The sequence below is a fragment of the Odocoileus virginianus genome, chromosome 4 (genome assembly GCF_023699985.2).
Source record: "Odocoileus virginianus isolate 20LAN1187 ecotype Illinois chromosome 4, Ovbor_1.2, whole genome shotgun sequence".
NCBI lineage: Eukaryota > Metazoa > Chordata > Mammalia > Artiodactyla > Cervidae > Odocoileus > Odocoileus virginianus.
This window is the reverse complement of record NC_069677.1, coordinates 82,134,915-82,153,002: the sequence shown is the minus strand read 5'-3', so window position 1 is coordinate 82,153,002 and position 18,088 is coordinate 82,134,915. Positions and strand designations below refer to the sequence as shown.

Below are 18,088 nucleotides of genomic sequence, written 5' to 3'. Positions count from 1 at the left end.
ACGGTGCTAAGATCATCCCCTTCAGGCACAAATCAGAAAATGCCTGTGAAGCCCCAGAAACCTTGGGGGGGGGCACAGCCTTATTCTGGGGTTTTCTGTCCTGCAGACAAGGCCTGGGTTTTGTTCCCTGGGACTTCCTGGCCCAGTTCTGGATTCGGGGTCTGTAAGGGGATCAAAGTACACAGGACAATATCCCCACAAGTGTGCATGAACCAGGCTCACCTGGGCATGAGCCTGGAGGCCCCAGGGTCCTCCTCTGCCCCACCCACCTGCTGCTGCCCTCTGGCCTCTCCCAGCTGCCCCCACGGACTCTCTGGTACAACTCAAACTCCACAGCCCCCTTCTCTGGTCCTGGCCAGCTCTGGCCCCAGGCTGGGGAACCCCTCAGACACCTCCCTGCAGGCCCCAGGGTCCCTCTGGAGCACCGATGTCCCCAGCCTGAAACCCAGGCCACTTACAGAGTTCAGCCTCTTGAGCTCCATATTGCTCTGGTCTTGGAAGTGGATGCTCACAGCCACCGTCTCGATCCAGGCATTGTCCGTGTTCCTGGGGTCATCCACGTATCCTCTGTACACCTGGGAGGCAGCACAGGTGTGATGGACCCCTGATCCCCTGGCTTTCTCACAAAGGGAGGGCCCCAAGCCTTCTCTGGGCCTGGGCCACTGTGAGCACGGCTGTCCACCATGCCTGAGCCCCACCTGGCCTCTCCCCGCCTCGTCCTCCTGCCCCCATCACGGCCTTCAACTCGACTGACCCATCACAGGGGCTCACAGCCTCACTCATCACCCTCTTGCTCTTTGGCCTGGCATCCTTGGCATCCAGACCTGCCTCGACTGCCCTTGGAAGGATTAAAAAGGACGGGTGGACCTCCAGACTAAGTAAAAGAAGCCAGATACCAAAGGCCTCACGCTAAATGATTCCACCGACAATAAATGTCCAGAACAGGCAAATCCACGGAGACAGAAGGCAGCCTCGTGGGTGCCAGGGGCTGGAGGGAGGGGGGTGAAGGGGGTGACTGCTCAAGGGTGCAGGCTCCCTTTTGGGGGTGACAGCACATTCTTGAACTAGACAGAGGCGGGGACCACACCAGGCTGTCCATGCACCAAAAGCCACTGAACTGCTCACTTCAGAATGGCTCATTATACATTGCTTAGATTTAACCTCAACAAACAAAGTTTAATTATTTTTTACTAAGTAGAGAAAAGAGAGACGGTGATGCTCCCTCGGGGCTGCAGCAGACAAACCACGCGGAGCTGCTGGGTTTGCAGGGCAAGCCGTAAATATCAGCAGTTGCCTACTTCATCCTAAGGTGCAACAGAGGCAGAACCAGCGGCTCAGACGCCCACTTGGAGGACTGCTTAAATAAATCATGGCACAGAATGCTACATGGTTGTGAAAAAGAGCAAGGTGGATTTGGAAATATAGACCTACAACTATGGCCTTTGGAAATTCACTGAAATGCTCAGGGCAAGAGTGAATGTGAGCTGGACACCAGGCCTGCCCTGACCCAAAGGCAACAGAGGCTGTAGGTCATCCTTGACCTCGGGAGGAGAAAGCCCAGATAGGGAAGGAAGGCGAGGGGCCCAGAGCCAGGTCACATGGTCCCAGTTCTCCCTCCAGGAGCTGTGGGCAGTGGGGCAGGCTCCCCACCCGGCTCCTGCAGCCTGCCCAGCAGCCGGCACGAACACACACCCCAGGGCCCAGACGCACAGATGGGAGCAAAGCAAAGAGCCACCTCACCTCCGTGCCCTGAGTCAGCAACCTCTCAAAGGAAGACCAGAACTCTCTTCGCAGGACCTGCTTTAGCTTCCGGGGCAGCACCTCTCCTGGCTCCCGGGAGCCCTGAGCAGAGAGGGAGGCGGGGACAGGTGGACAGGGCGGTTTGGGACCTGTGTCCTCTGGCCACCCACTCGGCATGGGCAGCGGGCCAGTCCCCTGAAGCCTCAGGCAGATGAGCCTCTGGCAGCAGCCGCCTTGGGGCCAGAGTGACATTGCCCAGAGCCCACTGTCCATGTCAGCCCAGGAGGCCAGGGTGTCACAGCCTTTGAGGGGTACCGGGCACTTTGGGGGAGCCAGTGCCCTGACCTCTGCCACCTGGCTACCAGACAAAGGGCTGTGTCTCGTCTGTGTGAGTCCCCACCCCACCTCGACTCTGTTACAGTGCGCTGGACTCCTGGCCACTCCTGATGCACCCTGCCCTGGACACGGGCATGCATCTGCACTCCCCTCTCCACCCATCTAGGGCACCTCTCAGCCCACATCACATCTACTGCTCTGGCCTGGGAGACACCCTACCCCACACTGCCTGGGGTGGCGGGATCTTCAGCTGTGCCTCAGGGGACAGCTGCCCATTGACATTGCCCAGGAAGATGCCCATTGTCAAGAAAGACTGAAGTGCTAGAGATGGAGGTTGAAGGGTGCTGGAGAATCCTCTGGAAGAGACGGCCCAGCCTGGGCTCAGAGCCCCCTCCCTCACCTGGAGGGCACAGGGGTCATGCCTGCAGGAGCCGGACCACCTAGAGCCTGGAATCCTGGCTGGGGTCTGCCCCATGCACACGCATTAACTTGCTGCCCTCCCGGGTGGATGCCGGGAAAACCCAGTGAATTCCTGCTGAGCTGGGGTAGATAATGGACTCCAGGGGCAGGCTCGGGGAGGGGCCCCTCAGAGCTGTACTGGGACACTGGCCTGGGGCCTGTGGATGCACGGTCCTCCTGCCTGGACTTGTCTGTTCTGACCCTAGAGTAACAACAGGGTTTGGGAGAGCAGAAGGCAGATGGACGGGTCAGAATTCGAGTGGTTGGACCGCTTGGGCAGGACAGGCCCAGCAGAACACAACCCAGTTATGTCGCCATGAGCCCGTCAGTCCTGCAAATAGCCGCTGCCCCGAGCTGAGGACATGTGTATGCCCCGCCCTGCCCTCAGCAACACCGTCCTGCCCTCGGGGCTCAGCTTAGGCGCCAGGGCCAGGGTAGGTGCGTGCCCAAGATGCCCCGCCCCAACCCTGAGCTCTGCAGGGGCAGCCCCAGCCCTGAGCCTGGTGCCTGGACCCAGCAGGTGCTCAGTCGGTGCTTCCACTCCGAACAGCACCTGAACGCATCTTCACAACCACCAAACGAAGAGCTAGGAGAGAGCACTCCTTCTAAGGCAAGGACCAGCCTTTGTCTTTCAGAATGGGTACAGCATCCAAGCTGTCCAGGGCAGCGACCGCTGGTGGCTGGTGACCTGTTGGTGGCAGAGATGGCAAAAGAGCATGGGGCCTGGGACAGCGGGGGGCTCACCCCAGGCAGCATCCAGTGCTCAGAGGGGCCACGCTTCACCACCAGCACCTCCAGCATCTTCTTGACGCTCTTCCTGCAGATGGCACCATCCAGGCTCCGCCTCCAGCTACAGGAGGATGCAGGGGGAAGGGTCAGCCTGCCCCTGCCCCCGCCTGGGAGGCCACCTGCTAGGCCACTAACACCTGCTCCAGGGGAGAGGAACCATCTGCTCCCATAACCTCCAGTCCAACCAGAATGGGTCAGCTTTGTTGGACAGTATTTTTTTACCAAAAGCCTTAAAGAAGCTCATGCCCTGGACCCAGCCCTTCCTCCTCTGTCACCCTGGAAGTGAAGGGTGAATTGGCATGGATCTTTGCATAGTGACAAAGTCCTCCCCAAGGGGCCTCTGAAGGAGAGGACCCACAGGGAAGTGAGTCAGCCTGCAGGGAAGAAGGTTTTGGGCTCTCCTGGCAGCACCCACATTCATCCCCTGCCCCACCACTGGGTGGGGGGCTGGGCGACACTGTGCTTATCGGGGGCTACTCACCGGGTGATCACAGGCTGCAGCGTGTGATTGGGGCCAAAGCAGCTGAGGTCCCCGCGGCCACGCAGTCCCGTGCGGCCCATGGGGTTCCTGGGTAGACAGGGGTCAGCTCAGCCCACTGCCAGCGGCTGGAGACCCCAGCCAGGGCAGCAGGCAAGGGCTCTGCAGGGGCTGTGTGCCAGCTCCACCCACAGCTGCCCTGGTCCAGGGTTCTTGGAGCCCAGGCAGCTCCCCTGGACAGGACCAAGGAGGCCCAGACCACACCCCAGAGCCCAGGGGCCCCTTGACCAGGCTGGGTTACTCTGCGTCACGCACTGGGGCTGTCCACTGCAAACCCCAGCCCTCAGGGACTCCAGGGTGGGCGGCGGCTACCTTGCGGTGGCCTGGAGAGGAAAGGGGCTTCTGGGAGCAGAAACCAGCCCCACCGCAGACGTCCCCCCGCCAAAGAGCGCCTGCCTGACCATGGCACCATGCCCGAGGGCCTCAGCCGGCCTATGAGCTGGCATCAACGGTCCCCCCTCTGCCTGTGACACTCAGCCTCATTCTCTTCCTGCACACCATGTCCCCCCCAATCCCCTCCCCCATCCAGGGCTGGAGACACTCCTGGTCACCTCAGTTTCCCTGCCCCACTTGTCTCCACCACCCTGTCCCGCAGCTTCTATCCCAGTGATCACCCCTCCCTGTTCCAGAACATTCCCAGAGGCCCACCACCCACCTCCTCCCGCAGGCAGTTTCCCTCAACAACCCCTGCTCCATGGGATCTCCAAATCCCAGCTGACTGTGATCCTGTCCCTGGCCTCCGCCTGGTGGTGCAGCCTCCCCAGCGACCCTCAGACCCCAGGCCAGCACACAGTAGGCATCCACCGAGGGCCTGCTGGGCCTGACGCCTCGAGTCCCCTTTCATCTCTACATCGATTCCACACCTGTGCAGTGGGGCATACCATCCCTACAGCAGAGACCTGGAAATGCCAGCCCAGCAGCCCTTTAACATTGCCCCTGCTTTATTCTCACAGTGGGGTCTGCGTTTTACCCTGCCTCTACACCTCAGGAACGGAGGTCCTAAAGACTGTGTCAGAGAACCAGGGCGCAGTGCCCGGGCCAGCAGGCCCAGCTCACTGTCCCCACCCCTCCACACGTGTCCAGGGAGACGGCCAAGTGTGGGCCTCTGGGGTTGGTAATAAAGTACTTTATGTTGATGTTTCTTTCTTCCATAGCTTGTTTGTTTTTATCAGAAAAATTTAAATCAATGCTGAATGTTCATTGGAAGAACTGATGCTGAAGCCGAAGCTCTAATACTTTGGCCACTTGATGCAAAGAGCTAACTCATTGGAAAAGACCCTGATGCTGGGAAAGATCGAGGGAAGGAGGAGCAGGGAAGCAGAGGATAAGATGGTTGCATGGCATCATCGACTCAACAGACATGAGCTTGGGCAAACTCCAGGAGATAATGAAGGACAGGGAAGCCTGGCATGCTGCAGTCCATGGGGTCCCAAAGAGTTGGACATGACTGAGTGACTGAACAACAAATCAGAAAAACACCAACTTTGCTGGAGACGAAGCCTGACCCCAGAAGGAAAACTGCAGAGGTGGCTGAGGAGGGCTGGAGAAGGGGAAGGGGGTGGGTACACTCACAGAGGGAGCCCATCCCGCACTGCGTAGACTCCATGGAAGCTGCGCCGGTCCAGCGGCCCGTCTACCGTGTTGTAGCTGATCTTGGACAGAGGTTCCAGGGCACTGGAAGGGAGAGGAGAGGTCGAATCCCCAACAGAGATGGCGGGAGGCAGAGTGGCCACAGTGACCCCTCGTCCACCAGGGGGGCTCCTCCCTGGCCACAGGCGCCCCCAGCCACATGCCTCCCAGCATGTCCCAGCCCCCAGGGAGGATGGGGAGCCCACCCAGGCAGGAAGCAGGGTACTCACTCCCCCACGGGGTCCACCAGGTCCTTGTCCTTCCTGTCGGCCGTGTAGAAGGGCGGGTTGTACATGAGGAACTCCGTCTGCGGGACACAGGATCTCCTTGACTCAGATGGTCACCACCCCAGGCTGGCCGGCACCCAGGACAGCTGATTGCAGAGCCCTGGGAGTGCCCAAAGGATGCAGAAGTCCACGCTGGACTGACCTGAGGACACACGCACCTGGGCCAGCCGTGGTCAAGGGGAGTCTCCCCAGGTGGGAGGACGGGGGGCTAGGCTGGACTCCAAAGGGAGGAGTCCCCTGGCAGAGACAGGAGGAGTGACAGCCCGGGATGTGCCAGGAAAACCAGAGAGACGGCCTGTGGGGGGCATACCCCCAGGCCTCCCCCTTTGCTCCCTCTCACTCTCCACCTCCAGCCTCCCCAGCACTCAGAAAGGGGATAGGGGCTGTTCTCCGGGGCTGGGGGCTTGAGGACAAGTGGGGCAGTGGGCCCCGTGTGGATAGCAGCCCCAGTGTCCAGGTTCATGGCCCAGCTCCAGCCCTCGGGTCTCGTGGACTGCGCTTCCCCCTTCATCTGTCCCTCATGGCCCTTCGAGGCTGCAGTGGGCTCAGCCAGCCTGGGGCCCAGGCCACTCCCCCCAGGACACTGGGCCCCTGCAGCCTGGTGGGTAAGGCCAACACAGGCACTCACCTCCCAGGGCACCTTCTCGTTGGGCACCGGGAACCTCAGGACAGAGCAACTCGGGTAGAGCAGGTGCCGGGCATTCACGTGGTAGGCATCGCCGGGGTCCTCCGCCTTCGATCTGCTGTCCAGCTCAGGGCCCCGCCCCACTGAGGCCCTCTCGGGTACTGGGAGTGGGGACAGGGACAGGGCCACCCTCTGAGGTCCTTTCCCCCAATCTTCCGGGCCACCTTCACCTCTCTGAGCCCGCTTTGAACGCCAGCCCCAAAGAGAGCACCCTCCCCAGGGTTCCCATTACTGCAGCCCAGGAGGACCGAGGCCTGGGCTCAGGCCCCCACTGCCTGCGGCAGCTCCCAGCACAGCGTTTGGTAATCAGCAGGATGCACAAGCCCTTTCAGAAGCCTGTCCAGCTGAAAGGGCAGATGGCTCCTTTGGGGCCAGTAACAGCCCAGGAGGGTTGCTCGTGACCATTTCTTGACCGGCTGCAGATCTGGGAGCAAAGACATGCTTTCTGTCACCCAGTCAAAGTGAGCTGGTCTCGGGTCTGCTGGACCTGATGCTCACAGGGAGGTCAGGGGGCCTGGGCCAGGCTACCTCTGGAATCCCCCAGCCTGGTCAAGCCGGGGGACTTGGCCACACTCAGCACATGTGGCCATGGGGTGAGTCATGCACCCCAAGGGGCTGGGCCTGCTCCTCTCCACCCCACAGACACCTGGACACAAAAGAGCACAGGTGGGTAGAGACCAGCCGCTGGCACAGCCACCCACTCACCCAGAGTGGGGACACCTTCTTCCGAGCCAAAGCCACTGTCCCTCAGGGCCTTCACAATCCAGTGCAAGGCTGTGGCTGTCTGGGCCACCTGGAACACATGTGCAAAACAAGATTGGGCAATAGGTGCCCGCACATGGGATGCCCAGCTCCCTAACCCCCTCTTCCCCAGGCAGCCACGTGACACCCGGGTCTTGGCCAGGAGGGCCATCGGAACCGTCCCCAGAAGCAGAGGGTCCTAGCCCGGAGCCCACCTGCTCCTCCAGGGAGGCCAGTCTCTGCTCCACGGTTCCCGACTGCTTCAGAGGTGCCATTTCCAGCAGGTCCACTATGGTATCCACCCTGCAAGAGGACACAGATGAGTCCTGCGGCTGGCCCGGGGTCTGGGCGTGGAGAGAGCCTGGTGCACTTTGCATGTGGGCAGCCTGCACATCCAGCAGCACAGGCCCCTTCGGCTCTAGTCTCAGGCTTCTTCCTCTTAATTTGAAAGGATTTACACTCAACAGTTCCGTAGAGAATGAGCACCGCCTAGTGGCCCAGGGTGAAGACCTCGCAGCCAGCGATGCCCCAGGCTCACAGGGCCACCTGACAGTCGCAGGGGCGTGGCCGGGCCAGAGGTGCCGGTGTGCAAAGCACACACACCTGCTTCCTCACCTCCAGATGCCTACAGGCTGTCGGTCACAAACCCAGGAGGGACAGAGCGGCCGCTGGCCAGAGGAGGGGACGCTGCCTCCGGGCACCAGTGGGGACTCTGGAAGGAGGTGGGGACGCTGATATTTGGGAAATGTTTGCTGGCTTTGGTCTTAGTTTGCTGCTGCTGCTGCTGCTGCTAAGTCGCTTCAGTCGTATCCGACTCTGTGCAACCCCATAGACGGCAGCCCACCAGGCTCTGCCATCCCTGGGATTCTCCAGGCAAGAACACTGGAGTGGGCTGCCATTTCCTTCTCCAATGCATGAAAGTGAAAAATGAAAGTGAAGTCGCTCAGTCGTGTCCGACTCTTAGCGACCCCATGGACTGCAGTCTACCAGGCTCCTCCATCCATAGGATTTTCCAGGCAAGAGTACTGGAGTGGGTTGCCACTGCCTTCTCCAAGTTTGCTACAATGTAGGAATTGCACCCATGGGCCGATGTGTTCATAAGAAGAACACTTCCACAGCCAAGCATCCATCCAAACACCCTGGTCTTTTCCCCTGGAGTTTCTGAGCCACCTTCTCCCAGAGGCTCCTGCTCCACAACAAAGTGACAGACATTTCAGGGACCACAGGGCTGCAGCGTCAGCCCTGCTGAGATCCCCAGCCCCGTACTTGTCACTGATGTCCTGAATCTTCTGCTCTGGACTCTGCTTCCACTGGAACTGCTGTTCCTGCAGGTAGTTCTCCTTCAGGTAGATCTCCCAGGACAGGAGGGCCGCCTCCTCGTTCTTCTCCAGCTTGTTCTCTGTCCGGGAAGGGGAGCCTCTGACCCACTGGGGGCCCCACAGGGAAGGGCAGAGGAAGCCCGTCCACGCCCAACCCCAGTGGGCTGGCGGGAGTCCAGGGGCCTGAGCGGACTGCATCTCCCTTCCCCCAGCCCAAGCTTCCGGGATGCTCAGAGGAGCTGCCCCCGGATCCCAGCTGCGCCCCAGACATGGCTCTGGGGACCAGGGAGGGACAGCTTACTGAACTGCTTATGCCGCTTGGCGGGGATCTTCAGCATGACCCTCTTGATGAAGAGGTGCAGGTGGCTGAGGAGGATGAAGGGGGGTGGGGCGGGGGGCCTTCCCTGGTACTCCTCGATCAGGTCGTGGCGCTGGAACTTCCAGATCTGGTCCGTGCGCTCCTGCACCTGCTGGAAGGTGTAGCTACAGGGGGCAGGGAGCACGGGTTACCGGGAGCATGGGCCACGCAAGCTGGGTTACACACAACTGTGTCACTGCCTGAGTGTGTGCCGTGACAGCCCATAAAGGCACGCCAGGGAGGGCAACCCAGACACAGGAAAGGCAGCTGAGCATCCTGGGGGCCCAGAGGAGAAGGAAGAAAGAAGACCTAGATTTTAGAGCCTACAAACCTCGCTAGAGGACAAAACAGAGCTGCGCGTGTTGGGAGATGGATGGTATCCTGCACTGAACCCTAAAAGGATCTGATTCCCCTGAATCTGACAAGCAGAAGGGACAGTGTCTTCAACAGGCCGACATGCTCATTCTCCACATCCTGTGTCTCGTGCGGGTAGATGTCAGCTGGCCCAAATCTCTGACAGAGGTCCTCGGAGGAGGGGAGGAAGGCTGGGCAGGGCTGAGATGCAGCCACTGCCCGCTGGGTCTCTGGCCTCTGTCTATCACAGCCCAGCACTGGGGCAGGGTCTCTCACTGTTCAGAGCACATGGTAAATCAGCAAGTGGTGACCTCATCACCCTAGCTGATGAAGAGAAGAGAAACCGTGCCCAAACTGGTCATGGGTCCCAAGGGCCCTTCTGCAGAGGCCAGGAGGGGCCTGAGGGGGTGGCAATGCCCTGAGCCACAGGGTCAGCCTCCTGGGCACCACGGTCAGGGCCGGCCCTGTATGCCTGCTTTACACAGAGAGCAAAGACAGGTCATCTTGCATCACAGGATTCTTAACAAGTGTGACACACACGCCTCCACCACCAGAGATGACCTCAGCCAAGGTGCTGTCCCTCATGCACCTCCCTCTGCCGGGACGGGAGGAGTGAGACTTACCCCAGCCCATGGTCTCCAAGCACAGGGCCCGTGGGCTGCCCCCCAGCAATAGTGCCCGCGTTGGATGCCATGGTCACCAGGTCAGCCTGGGTTGAGCCGGGTCCTGGGTCCCAGGCTCTGCACCATCCATACCGCCCTGGGCCGGGGTGGGGGGGGGTCGGGCAGGCAGGGGGGTGTGCACCCTGCACGTGGCACTCACTTGAACATGGCGATGAGCAGGTTGAGCAGCAGGATATTGGTGAAGAGCAGGTAGAGGCAGAGCAGGAGGACAGTCAGCCACTCGGGGAACATGGGCTCCTGCCGCGCCTGGTCGATCTCGGGGCACTTGGGCTTGTAGGGGTCCGTGCCATCGGGGCTGCACTGGTCTGGACTGAAGTTCACGCCTGGGTCGGGATGAGGGGGCAAGTGAGTCCAGAAAGCCAAGTGGAGTCACAGGGGCCCTCAGGCAATGACCTTACCGGCCTGGACCCCCACATATCTGGGTGACCTCAGCTGTCAGCTCAAGCCCAAGGGAAGCCCTGAGAGGGCCGACTGTCTACACCAAGCATCCTCATGGGCAGGAAGTTCAGCTGCCAGGAAAGCCCAAGAGCCAGACCTGCACTCCAGGCTGGCACATGCCTCCCTGGGATCCAGGCACCCCACCAAGGCACTTCCTGGGGGTGTGTCATCAACAGGAAGGACTATGTCATCTAAGTCACAGGTCCTAACCCTGGGATCCAGGCACCCCACCAGGGCACTTCCTGGGTGTGTGTCATCCAAAGGAGGGACTATGTCATCTAAGTCACAGGTCCTAACCCTGGGAGCAGAATGTGGCAGGAAAGACGTCAAAGAGAAAATGAACAGTTGTTGTAAAGCAAAGGGAGACATCAGAAAGGAAAAATGCTGCAGAGGCAACATTTCTATATGGAGCAAGTGATTACAAACCAAAACACAGCTCCACATTTGCAGAAAAGTAAAGGATACACAGTATTACAAAACATAACTATATACTCCGTGCATTTAAAAATCTGTGATAAGGGCTTCCCTGGTGGTCCAGTGGTTAGGAATCTGCCTCGCAATGCAGGGGACATAGGTTCAATCCCTGGTCCAGAAAGATTCCACATGCCTCAGGGCAACTAAGCCTGTGCACTAAAACGACTGAAGCCCCCACACCCAAGAGCCCGTGCTCCACAACTAAGGAAGCCAACACAATGAGAAGCCCACACACTGCATCTGGAGAGTAGCCTCCACTCATTCTATCTAGGGAAAGCCTCATGCAGCAGTGAAGACCCAGCACAGCACTGAAGACCCAGCGTAGCCAAAATTAAATACTTTAAAAAAAGAAGAAAAAGACATCCAGATTGGAAAGGAACAAGTATTTGCAGATGACATGATCGTAGCAAGTCCCCCAAAAGGCACCTAAAAACTATTAGAACTAATAAAGAAGTTCATCAAGGTTTCAGAATACAAGTTCAATATACAACATATAGTGTTTTTCTACACAGTAAACAATCCAATTAATAAAACAATTCTACTTACAACAGCATGAAAAAGAATAAAAACATTTAGGAATAAATTTAACAAAAGAAGTACAAACTATATACTGAAAAGTAAAATATACTCTGGAAAGAAATTAAAGATCTAAATATGTGGAAGAAATCCCATGTTTATAATCAAAATCCTCCTGGATGTCTTTTTTGGAGAAATTGACTAGATCAACCGAAAATTCATGTGGACCCAAGGGACCCAGAGGCCAAAACAATCATGAAAAACAGAACAAAGCTGAAGGACTCACACTTCCTTTAAAGCTACACTGGCCAGGACCATGGTGCTGGCACCAGGATAGACACATAGATAATAGGAATAGAAGCGATAAACCCTTTTGTTAACAGTCAACTGAATTCTGGGTCGGGAAGATCCCCTGGAGGAATTAAATATGGATACAGGTGACAATACAGATGATTCAAAAACATTACACTGAGTGAAAGAGGCAAGACACAAAAGACACACACACGTGAAGTGTCTGGAAAAGGCACATTCTACCCTGATGCTGGGAAAGAGTGAGGGCAGGAGAAGGGTGACAGAAGATGAGATGGTGGGATGGCATCATCGACTCGACGGACATGAATCTGAACAAGCTCCGGGAGACAGTGAAGGACAGAGAAGCCTGGTGTGCTGCAGTTCATGCGGTCGCAAAGAGTCCGACACGACTTTGCTACTGAACAACACCATCATCAGTAGAGACAGTAGACGACAGGTCACCTGCAGTTGGGGGTGGGGGGTGACTACTAAAGGGTATGGGGTGACTTGTGGGAGTGATGCAAGCATTCTAAAATTAGATTCTGTAAATATACTAAAAACCATGGAAGTGGACACTTTTTACAGGTGAGTTTCATGGTATGTGAATTCATCTCAATGAAGCCATGACAGAGAACAAACTATGTTCTCTCCACTCAAAAAAGGAAGACTTACATCTGACTGCAGTAGGAGGAACAGAAGGAATCAGGTGGCATTTAATGGGGGATGAGGGGATGTCAGCTGATGCCCCAGGCCACATCCCCGACCCACTTTGATCTCCCCGCAGCTGCGAGGTACAGCCCAACTGCGGCCAGCTGATGCCTGCCCCACTCAACTGATGGGACCCCAAGTGCACCCATCTCTTTCTTCAGGAGCCAGGGACCCTAGGCAGTGTTGAGCTAGTGGGATGTGCCCAGTCCTCCCTCCTCCCACTTCTGTGACCCTGGAGGAACCCCACAAGGTGGCACCTCCTTTTCCACAGCTGTCAGGGCCCCTCCTACCGTCAATGTAGGTTGGGAGCTGCCCGAAGATGGTGAGATACGAGTGGTAGACGGCCCCCCGGAAGATCCACTCCACCCGCCTCTCGTTGTGGATGAGGATGGCCTGCTTGGCCACCCCGAAGGACACGACCCACACGGCCAGCAGGAAGAGGAAGAAGAAGACGTCCTTCATCTGTGGGAGGGGGGCACCAGTTGCAGCCACACCACCCCACACTGTCCCTGCCCACAGGGGGGTCCCCAAGTGCCCTGTGGTGGACGAGACTCCATCAACTCTCACAGCATGGCTGCATGGAGCCAGGAGCTCCAGGGGACAGCCTAGAGGGCCGCTGGGCACCCCATGAGGAGTAGGAAGGGTCGTGACCATGACCCAAGAAGGGGAGTGACAGGAGCTATTACAGGGATCAGGGATGAGCTGTGGATATCAGGGAAGGCTGCCTGGAAGAGGCAACATACAGGCAAGACCTGAGACAGGCATGCTAGGGTGTGGAAGCAGAGTGGTGACTTGGGGTCCTGTGGGGTGTGCTGTGGCCCGGGGTGGCTCAGGCCCCCCTTACCATCGTTCCAGGGTGCTACAAAGTCCCGCTTATCATCCATCCTGGGGTGCCTTGGGCCCCCACTTACCATCCGCTTCACGATGATAATCTTGGGCCCCAGCGTCTTGCTGATGGTGAAAATGTGCATGAGCCGCAGGCAGAACATGGTGAAGTCCAGGGAGAGGATGATGCGCCCGGTGTATAGCAGCGAGGGCATGAGTCTGCAAAGGAGCAGGGGCCTCAGTTGGCCGCCCTGGGCCTGGCCCTAGCCCCCTGCCCAGCTGCCCCGGCCCCAGGTACAACAGTGAGGGCACAAGCCTGATGGGGAGCAGGGCCTCAGCTGACTGCTCCAGGGCTGGCCCCAGCCCCAGTGTGACCCCAGACCCCAAAGCACTAAAACCAGGTGTAAGTTCAGAAGCAGAGCATCCAGGAGGGTCCGGAAGGCCAGCCTCAATGCAGAGAAGCTGGGCCTCGTGGGCATCCTGGGAAGCAGCAGGCTGGCCCAGCCCCTCCTGCTCATGAAGGGGTCACGCAGGGCAGACATGTGCCCTTGATGGACTGTGGAGAGGTCAGGGCCCCTGGCTGGGACGCGGGCACTCCCACCAGACAGCTCCCCATGGTGACAGAGCCCACGTCTCTGCTCCGGCTCCTCCCTGTCCCCGCGTGGGCAGGGCACCCTCGGCACAGACATGTCCAGAGAGGTGCTGAAACCTCGAGGGGGCCTCAGCTCCCAGCCTCACCCCAGCCCAGCCCTGTGCGGGCTGCTCCCTTGATGGGACAGGAGGGCCACCTGGAAAGGAGGTTACTCACCGGCAGGTCAGCCCCGCAATGAAGAGCAGGATAGCACACACGTCCAGCTTGTTCCAGAAGTCACTGAAGTACACGATCACTGCCTTCCGCAGCCCGCTCCCGTCGGGGTCGTAGAAGAGCTGGAGAGGGGAGCAGGGACATGCGGGGCTGTGGGTCATCCTTCTCAGTTCCCCACCAGCAAACCAGCCTCACTTCCTGGGCAGCTGAGAATCGGGGAGGGGCTGCTAGCAGGAGAGGTGGCCCTGACTGAGCCCAGCTCCCCTCCCAAGAGGGGACCCCCACACTCTGCAGCATCCTTCACAGGGGAGCCAGGGACTCACGAAGCCCAGGACACCACCCAGTGATGTCACCCTTGGGGTGATAAGAGAGAGTTTCAAGCAAAAACCAATGCCTTGAGGGGGTCGGGTGGAGGAGGAGCAAGGGTGGGAAGTGGCTGGCGGACCACAGGCCACACTTTCCGAGGGGCCTCGCCCGGCTCTCGATGCCCACATGGGGCTCACTGTGGACGGCACGGGGCCAAGGGCTCCATGAGAAAGTGACCGAGCCCAGGGTGCTCCTGGGGGTAGGAGGGTCCGCGGGTGGAGTGGGAGCGGGCTCACCCACCTGCCGCAGCTCCTCACACACCAGGGAGAAGAGCCAGACGTAGATGAGGTACTCGCAGCCAGAGGGCTGGGGCTGGAAGTCCACCATGAGCACGTAGGCAAACAGGCAGAGGAAGGCGAAGTAGGACAGGATGTTCATGTGGAAGACGACCACGGGCGCACTGAAGAAGGCGCGGACGCGGGCCAGGCCCCGCCCCGCCCGCAGCTGCTGGTTCCTGCGGAAGACGTGGGCAGGGGAGACCACGGCCGACAGGGGCCAGCTCAGCCACAGGTCACACCATAGAAGGGAGGCCCAGGACTCGCGGCTGGCCACCCACCCTGCACGCATGGTTTGGTGGGGGCTCGGCCAGACAGCCCTGCAAAGAGGTCCCCGAAGGGCTCTCAGGTTCCTTTAGGGCTATCACAAAATCCTCAGGCCATGGTGGGACTTGCCCCCCAGTAGATACTGGGCGATGGCAGTTCTCACCCCTCCCCAGCATGAATCCCCTCCATCCTGGGACCGGTGGCAGCAGTGAAGACCCCCAGAGCGGGTATTTGGGAAGGGAGGTCCGGCCCCAAGCCCCAACGGCCCCGCAGCTGGGCTGGCACCTGAAGGAGATGAGGCCAGTGTACAGCAGCGGGAAGACCAACATGCACAGCACCACGCGCCAGAGGCCATTGTCCACACCTAGCTGGCCCCACCACACCTTGGTCAGGAAGGCCTGCGGACAGAGGGCGGGTTTCAGGGCGATGGGCCCCCCCACCCGCCCTGACCCTGTGCTCCTTGAGACTCCCAAGGAGGAGCGACTCTGCAGGCTCAAGCACAGCACCCTGCCAGGTCCACAGGTGACGTGATGGGGAGTGCAGTGGGCAGCTCCAGTCCGGCCCTGAGTCTGCCAGCCCAGGAAGAGGCTCTGGGGGCAGGACCAGGCTCTCCTGGACCAGGCTCTCCCAGGCCAGAAAGTGGGGCTCAAACCCGGAGCCGGGCTCTATCACCCTGCCCCACTCTCACCAGCTAGCCCCCTGAGCTCTCTCCGGGGGTGGGCAGTGTGGGCAGAACACCTCCCCACCAAGCCCCTGGGATCCAGCATGGCCAACTCAGGATGGTACCGTGGATGTAGTGACGGAAGAGGCTGTGCTCCAAGGAAGTGCCAGGGCTCTGAGGGTCCCTCCAGTGCACTACACATGTCATGTCACTAAGGCAACACCAGAGCGTCCTATGAGCTTCCATGTATCCCTCCTGAGACCCCAGGTAGCAGGGGTCGGGGGAGCTGAGGCCTGGCCCTGAAGGCCTGCTGAGGGCTCCCATCCTGTGCAGAGGTGAGCTACCCCCTTCACAACTAACCACCCACTCTCACTCAGCATCGGCTCTCTCCTCGGCAAACAGGGAGGAGAGGGTGTGCCTGTCTGCAGCAGGTGACCGATGGCCAGCGCCATCCCTGGGTCCCCACAGGACCTGACATGGTGCACAGGAGGCTGCGTCCGCTCCTGCAGCCCAAGGCAGGTCTTTCTGGAAGGAGGCCCCCAGAACGTCACCTGGATGCCCCCGTGAGACATGAACTTCATGTCCTTGGCCTCCAGGGCCAGCTGCAGGCAGGTGGTCCTGCCCCAGGCCTCCGACACGCGGACCAGCAGCTTCTGAGCCCTCTCCTCATCCTTCCGGTAGCACTCGGTGAAGACCCCTGGATGGGAGAAGATCTCGTCACAGCAGCCGGACCCTCACCAGGGGGAGCTGCAGACAGTGGTGGAGCGCGGCCCCTCCAGACAGCACAGCGGGCGCATGGATGGGGCGAGGACCCCAGGGTCACCCATGAGGAGCCGGGCCCGGGTCTGAGGCTGCAGCCCCAGAAGCTCACCAATGGCTCTCTGTTCATACTCGTCTGCGAGCACCAGCATCTCCTCCAAGCTGTCCGTGTCTTCCTCCTCTTTGGACAACTCCTTCAGGATCTTGCTGCAGGCCAAGGCTGCCGCGATGCAGTCCTGGCTCTGGGTACCCCGGGGGAGCCACTGTGAGGCTCTGGATGGTCCTGCCCCGGGACCCCCAACATGCCGCCACCCAGGCTGATGAGAGCAAAGGCCCCGAGACAGCACAGGCTGCAGGGTGTGGACTCAGTGTGTGCTCCTTCCACATAAACCTCTGGGCTCACCCCAGGTCACATGCAAGCCCTGCTGGCAGTCAGTCTCCTGCAGGCCAGGCAGTCCCCTTGCTCCCCAAGAACACAGACTGGACACAGGCACTCAAATAGCCCTGCTGATACAAGGCCCAGAGATCTCCAGGCATCTGGTCAACCCCATGCAAGGAGCACACCCTCCCCCCTCCTCCCAAAGAGGAGAAGCTGGGACCTGGCCATCACATGGCCCTGTCCAAGGCCAGGGGCCTCACCCTCGGTGGCACCCCCAGTCCCAGGCACCAGAGGGGGGCCAAGAGAATCTCACAGGAGGCTCTCAATACTAGCCCAGAGGCCCTGGGTCTGAGGCCAGCACTGGCCCGGGTGAGGGGTTGGTGTCAGAGCCTGGAAACCTGAGTTTGGTTTTTCTGGCCAATAAGCCCCACCGGGAATACTCGAGGCCACAGTCGGGCCGGCTCTGTCGCCCACCCCGTCCCCCAAGCACCTTGGGAGAGGGCACACCTCCCAGAACCTGGGTGAGGGGGCAGGTTGCCAGAGCCTCTGCCAGGACTCTGAGGGAGCCGGCTCTGAGAGCAGCCTGGAAATGTTGGCTCAGAAAAGCAAGGCCTCTCTGAGAAAAACTATGAAACTTTACTTCTCTGTTAAGAGGAGAGCCAGCTTGAAATACAGGAAAACCATGCAGGGAGCCCTGGTCTGCGGTGCTCCGTTTCTTAGGGAGCTGCCTAGCCAGTCCCCGCCATGGGTGATAAAGCCCCATGCAGGCCCAGTGACCAGTAGTCACCCAGCCAGTCCCCTTCGTTGGCGATGAAGTCCCATGCAGGCCCGGTGACCAGGAGCTGCCTGGCCAGTCTCCTTCATTGGCAGTGAAGCCACTCTCAGGCCCAGTGACCAGGAGCTGCCCGGCTGACTGGTGGGAGTTCCCAGACAGCCCAGCCACAGCCTGGGGCGACGGCATCTGGGAAGCACCCATCTTAGTAACAGATCATGCCTGAGTCCCCCAACCATCAATGGGAAGAGAAGCGGCCCCTCCAGGGATGGAACTAGCCTACAGAGTCCCCTGACCCGGGCAGCCATGGGGCTGGAGCTCTGTCACTGGTCCACTGATAGTTTCAGTCTGCTGACCTGAGCCCAGATGATTTCTGCCAGCTCCCGGCGGTTCTGCACGATGGCCCAAATGAGAAGATCACGGACCGGATCTATGGTGAAGGTAGCTTGGCCTGATGAACGCTTGTACAAGGGCCGGAGACTCACTCCCTGCACCTGTGAGCAGCGGACAGTCAGCAACCCCACCTGGGGTGGGGACACCTGTTGAGGGTGCAGGATCTGAGCTCGGCCCCACTATCCTTGGAGGTCGAGCCCTGAAAGCCACTTTTCCAACAACACTCAGATGGTTCTCATGC

The 18,088-nt window shown here is 59.5% G+C and overlaps 1 protein-coding gene across 5 annotated transcripts in view; it reads right to left on the bottom strand.

Moving 5' to 3' along the window:
- The window catches only part of TRPM2 (transient receptor potential cation channel subfamily M member 2), a 62,644-nt gene that overhangs the window by 4,447 nt on the left and 40,109 nt on the right, over positions 1-18,088 (bottom strand). For 3 of the 5 annotated variants that reach the window (XM_020883579.2, XM_020883580.2, XM_020883578.2), the window contains exons 13-32: positions 17,811-17,948; positions 16,416-16,545; positions 16,096-16,241; positions 15,169-15,281; positions 14,582-14,795; positions 13,979-14,097; positions 13,257-13,389; positions 12,636-12,807; positions 10,058-10,241; positions 8,825-9,006; positions 8,471-8,603; positions 7,420-7,507; positions 7,169-7,256; positions 6,407-6,564; positions 5,722-5,798; positions 5,435-5,536; positions 3,806-3,892; positions 3,280-3,385; positions 1,741-1,842; positions 459-575 (exon numbers count right to left, since the gene is read on the bottom strand). In XM_020883579.2, the coding sequence (XP_020739238.2) occupies positions 459-575; positions 1,741-1,842; positions 3,280-3,385; positions 3,806-3,892; positions 5,435-5,536; positions 5,722-5,798; positions 6,407-6,564; positions 7,169-7,256; positions 7,420-7,507; positions 8,471-8,603; positions 8,825-9,006; positions 10,058-10,241; positions 12,636-12,807; positions 13,257-13,389; positions 13,979-14,097; positions 14,582-14,795; positions 15,169-15,281; positions 16,096-16,241; positions 16,416-16,545; positions 17,811-17,948 (2,589 nt within the window). Of the gene's footprint in view, positions 1-458; positions 576-1,740; positions 1,843-3,279; positions 3,386-3,805; positions 3,893-5,434; positions 5,537-5,721; positions 5,879-6,406; positions 6,888-7,168; positions 7,257-7,419; positions 7,508-8,470; positions 8,604-8,824; positions 9,007-10,057; positions 10,242-12,635; positions 12,808-13,256; positions 13,390-13,978; positions 14,098-14,581; positions 14,796-15,168; positions 15,282-16,095; positions 16,242-16,415; positions 16,546-17,810; positions 17,949-18,088 lie in introns of those variants that run through there. The other 2 variants (XR_011487401.1, XM_020883582.2) reach the window with 2 other exon arrangements.